Source organism: Nematolebias whitei, chromosome 8 (genome assembly GCF_014905685.2).
Source record: "Nematolebias whitei isolate Nwh7 chromosome 8, NemWhi1, whole genome shotgun sequence".
Classification (NCBI taxonomy): domain Eukaryota; kingdom Metazoa; phylum Chordata; class Actinopteri; order Cyprinodontiformes; family Rivulidae; genus Nematolebias; species Nematolebias whitei.
Window position 1 is genome coordinate 32228365 of NC_056505.1, and position 5681 is coordinate 32234045.

Consider the following 5681-nt stretch of genomic DNA (forward strand, 5'->3'; position numbering starts at 1 on the left):
CATATATATATCTCTATATATATATATATATATATAATTGGTGTTAGGTTAGAGAGGGGGGGCCCTGTGAGCTTCAGTGCCCAGGGGCCCCCAGGGCTGCTAATCTGGCCCTGGCTGTCTCCTGTCATTGTAACATATAAGTCAGTGGGCAATATGCATTCTTTCATAACATCCTGGATTTTTTATCTATTTAATATATTTTATGTTCTGTCTCCATATAATATCTGTATATAAAAAGATAAATGAATACTTCATTTAAAATGTCCTTTTTCTGAAACTTTTACCGTAATTGAAATATAATCCTCCCAGAACAGCTTTGGTTTCTTTTGATGATCATATTTCATTTTTTTAAATTAAATTTATTTATTTATTTTATCCTGACAACTTTAACTATTAATATGTTTCACTTGTAAACATTTAATGATGAATGGTATAGTGTTTGTATTTTTCTAGGTTACAAATCATGGTTGCACAAAATGGACTCATAAACAAACTGATAACTGGTGGTAAACAGTAACATACAAGTTTTTAGATTTAATTTTAGTCTAGACTTCTCTTCAAAATTCAACCCCAAACAAAATAACAACACAGGGCAATGTACAAATCCACTTTTCTCATTATCACATGATTGACACAAACATACATTTTTGCTTTAGTATGAACATGTCAAACCTGACCTAAAAGTATCTTGACAAAAAAGTGGTTTATTCCTTTTTATACGGTAAATACTTTTTTTTCCTAGTTTAAAAAGCTTTACATTTATTTTGAAAATCCATACAGGATATTCAGGTATGCAAGCACAACTGCAAACTTCATGAATGTTAGCTGCAGTTTTACTATTAAACGGTAGAGGGCGACAAAACCTTGCTGCGTTCTGTTCAATTTTAATTATACGAATCATAATAAAATGTATAAAATGGAAAAAAAATCAACAGAGATATCAGGTGCCACAAGAAAATGTGTTAAATTATTTACATGAATTAAACTTCATCCCTTTGTCAAATTTCGTGGATGGTCTTTAAATTTTCATTTGCAGTTTTCATAATGTCCAGAAGAGGGCAGCAAAGACTCAACTCGGATTGACAAGTTTCATCATTTAAAATATTTAAAAAACCATTAATCTTTAGACAAATCATTTAGTAATTGAATTTCAGTTGCAAACATCATAAACACTATTCTTATCCACAATAAATATTGTTGATATCTGAAACATAATTTGTAGTTTTCTTGTTTGTTTTTCATTAGCGGATACTTGTCCCCCCTTGGAAACATGATGCTGCGATTTGAGCAGAAAAATTAGTGTACTATAACTTCCGGTTGTAGTTTTCAGAATAAAACAAACGTTATGCTTGCCTGTTTCTCATATTAATTTTTCTGAAGGGTAAAAAGCATTCTAACATCCAAGTTAGACTATATTGTTAATTATTATTGATTTTTCAGTTACATATATAATAATCTTTCACGAAAAAAAATAACGGTCTCCTGCTGAATGACGTATTTTGTAGGCGACAGAAGGAGGGCGGTTTGAAAGCTTAGAGGCAATTTACGACAACATTTAGACGATATGGGGAAAATATGTGATGAAGAGAGCAGAATATCTCCAGACTGTCAGTAAGAAACTCCAGACACAAGCTGGGGAAGATCCAGACTCTTGTATTGTTGCTTTTACCTCAAAAACACTTGGTATGGTAGTTAGCTTACTAGCTGCCGGTGGTGTCCAGCTGTCTGTTTTCACTCCGAGCTGCTTGTAACATTTGTATGCATCGAGTTTAAACCAAGTGAGGATGGCGAGTGTGCATGAAAGTCTGTATTTTAATCCCATGATGACGAACGGGGTGGTCCATGCTAACGTGTTCGGCATTAAAGACTGGGTGAGTCCGTATAAAATCTCGGTGCTGGCGCTGCTGTACGAGATGACCGCTTCTAAGATGACCCTGCCGGAGAGAAGGAGGCTCAACAAGCTCATCCTGCCCCTTCAACAGGTCTGCCTCTGTCGTAGCGCACTGCTGTCGTCCTGTGGGTGCACGTGGTGTTTACATGGTTTTCATTGGGATGTTCTAGGGTCCAGACCTGACTCTCGGCCAGTTCCTGAAGACTGTGAAGGAGTGCTGTCCTCAGACTGCGTATGCTGTCAAACTCAGGTCTGCTGCTTCACTTTAGCCTCCCTCTGTGCTCCAGTGTTCCTGCAAAGTGCAAACTTAGAAAGTAATGTTTGGTGAATTACTGGTGCTTCTACACTCCGTGGATTTAGTCTAGTGTCTTCAGAGGGGACCCCTAACCCAAGGAGGAGAGTCCTGCACCACTGTTTGTCTCTTCTTTGTTCTAAACTTGCATATGTGTCAAACTCAAGGCCCGGGGGCCAAATGTGGTCCTTGTTGACATCTTATCTGGCCCCCAGGATGAGATGTGAAACGTAAAATACTTCTATCTCATGTTTTTTTTTTTTTCAGTAATCTTTGATTATAATAATAATAATGAATTTAATTTGTAATGCACTTTTCATTAACAACAATCTCAAAGTGCTACAAAGTGCAACTAAAATCCAAAATCAATAATAAAATCAACTAAAATCGGTGATACAATCATGTTGAGGCAGAATAGGCTTGCTTAAAAAGAAAAGTCTTTAAGCCTTTTTTAAAGTCAGTCAATGATTGTGGAGCTCTCAGATATTCAGGGAGGGAGTTCCGGGGGGGGGGGGGGGGGGGGGGGCAGCCACACAGAATGCCCGATCTCCCATGGTCCTTAATTTAGCTTGTGGAAGGTGGAGGAGATGACTGTTCTGTGATTGTAGGGACCGGGTGGATGAAACAAGAAGGTCCTTCAGATAATCTGGTGAAGTTCAGTTTAAACACTGATGGTGATGAGAGCAATTTCATACTGAAGTCTGTAGGTGACAGGAAGCCAGTGGAGGTTATGGAGAATGGGTGTAATATGTTCAAATTTATGAGCTCTCAATAAAATCCTGGCTGCACTGTTTTGAATATATTGAAGCTTCTGAAGGTTTTTGCCAGAGATTCCAGTTAACAGGGAGTTGCAGTAGTCGAGCCTGGAGGAGACAAAAGCATGGACGAGTTTCTCTGCATCAGCAAAATGAGAGATGGGAGAATGGAGATATTACGGAGATGGAAGAAACAGGTTTTAAACAGATGTTTAATGTGATTTTCAAATGTAGGATGCGAGTTCATTCTTACTCCAAGATTTGTAACAGAGGTGGAGAGGAGGATGTCTTGTCCTGAAAAGGAAGTAGTCATTATAGTTGATGTTTGAACCTGGTGAGGGGTGACAATCAGTATGGCCTCTGTTTTGGAGCAGTTTAACTGAAGAAAGTTCTGATTCATCCATGCCCTTATCTCCTCCAGGCAGGTAGAGAGGGCAGCGAGTGAAGATGACAATGGTGATGATGATGCTCCAGTCCTGATGTAAAGCTGTGTATCGTCGGCATAACAGTGAAAAGAAATGTTGTACTGATTAATAATTTGACCCAAAGGCAGCATGTAAAGGGAAAATAACAGAGGCCCTAGAACTGACCCTTGAGGGACACCACAGGAGACACAGACAGTCTGGGACTTGGCATTGCCAAGACTAACACATTATTATGATTATGATGTTGAAAGCACAACAGAGAACATCAAATGAGACCAATCAAACTCTTGTTGAGGAAACTGTGACCAAGAAAATATGTTGGGGATCTAACTTGAGTTAATGTAGTTTCTGAAAATGGTCCTTAGTTTGAAAAAGGTTTTAATTTTGGCCCCCTTTTGTAGAGTTTGACACCCCAGTACAAGTGTTTGTTAAAAAAAAAAACAAGTGTTTATTTCCTAATAGGATTTTATTTATGCATGTGGCACATCACAGGAACGTATTGCAGTTGTCATTCAGAGCAAAGTGTTTCTGGATGTTTCCAGTGTAAACTCAGATCTGTATTTATTGCAGAAACATACAGGGACTTGACATTTTTATTTAGCTAATCTTCTACCCTCTGTTCTCTAAAACTCTAATCTTTTATTCAGCAAATAAAGATATGTTGGTCTGAAATACTTTTTTTCCATTCAGCCTTTTACAGAGTGGAAACATTACATCATCTTTCAAATATTAAAGTTCATTTGTGAGATGTTTCTTCTTACACAAATTATTTTCCATTTTTGTGGCCTCTTGTTGTTAAAACTTGTAACTGGCTTCAAAATTCAAATTACTATTTTAGAGAAAAAAAAACTAACACGTCTTGTTTAATTTTTGTTATTATTATTTTTAACTTAATACACGATTACAGGATTTACCAATCACAGTTGTGTCTGTGGATTTGAATGAACATAGGGTTACTAGTTTTAAAGTGGGGATTCAGTGTAGAAATGTATTTAAATAAATACCAAACATATTTTGTAACATAAACACACAAATTCATTCAACTGTTATTCATACAGGTTAGTCTCATTGAGTCACGAGGACTCATTTTCAGGAGAGACCTGATTTAAACAAAACACAGATGAGATACAGACAACAGTAGATAATCTTATAAAAACATATAAAATGAAAAGTAAGTAGAAGAAATTATATTTAAAAAAACAGCTTCATTATAAAGCATGAAGTTGTAGTGGACTAGGCCTGATGTCAAAGCTGACGGACAGAAACTGTCATTTCATTGATTTGAATCTAGAAATACAGTTTGATCGATCCTGAGACTTTCTTTCTTGAATTAATCAAGTGGAAAAGGACAATTCTCTATGATCATTACTATTTTACAAATGTTTTGATAATCAAATTGTGTTAGTTCAAACAATGTTTACATGTTGAAGTGAACTACTCATTTTTATTTACTTAAACAGTAGTAATGATTTTTAATTCTCAATTCAAAGAGAAATCAAGTTAGAGTACGTTACAGAGTAATGGTTCAATTTCTTGATCGTCTGCTTTGAAGTGAGCAGAGTTTGTAAGTGTGTGTCAAAGTTCAGGTTTCGGTCAACTAAAAGTTTACTGAAAAGAAATGTCATGTTTAACTTTTACAGCAAGATACTTGGTGGAGCGACGCCACGAAGTCTGGTTTTCTCCAACAATCTTTCTGTCTGTTCTTAAACAATCCTTGACTTTCCATAACACCTTACATCACAAAACACACCTCTGTTGGGGTCCATCGACCAATCAGAGGCTCTCAAATGAACCGGAAGTAGAGCCCATTTAAATGTGGCACTTCAGATTAGAGAGAGGAGTTCAGGAGTTTTGGAATTCAGAATGCAGAGAGTTTGGGAGTTCCTGAATGCAGAACGCGGGCGTTCAGGATGCTGTTAAACCAATCAAGCTGAACCAGAGACGATTTTGGGAATTATAACTTCTGTTTGGATAACCTCGCACGACTCTCGAGGTATTTGGCTGTTCTCACTGAGACGCTGAACAGTGGTTGGAAGTGAGACTCCACGCCGGAACTGATCTATCTTCAGAAAAGGTAAAAGTCGACCTTCACCAAAAGTGTACTGTTGGGACAAGCTGATTTCCGAAGGAGCGTGCACGTTCTGGTTAAAACAGACAAATTCCCTCACACATCTCTCTGTAAGATAAATCTCAATTTTCCATCTTTAAACTCTCCTTTCTGCTAGAAAATTAATCCAGATGTTTTCATTAATGTCTGTGGTGAAGCAACGGAAAATCATGGCCGTATGGTTTTCCTGGTTGAAAAGCTGATTAATTAT

General features: G+C 37.2%; 1 protein-coding gene across 1 annotated transcript in view; it reads left to right on the forward strand.

Annotated features, from left to right (window-relative positions):
- The first annotated feature begins 1628 nt into the window (after nucleotides 1-1628).
- Nucleotides 1629-5681, forward strand: part of anapc5 (anaphase promoting complex subunit 5) — an 18528-nt gene continuing 14475 nt past the window's right edge. The window contains exons 1-2 of the mRNA XM_037680708.1: nucleotides 1629-1982; nucleotides 2062-2141. Coding sequence (XP_037536636.1) covers nucleotides 1785-1982; nucleotides 2062-2141 — 278 coding nt within the window. The 5' untranslated portion in view covers nucleotides 1629-1784. The remainder of the gene's footprint in view (nucleotides 1983-2061; nucleotides 2142-5681) is intronic.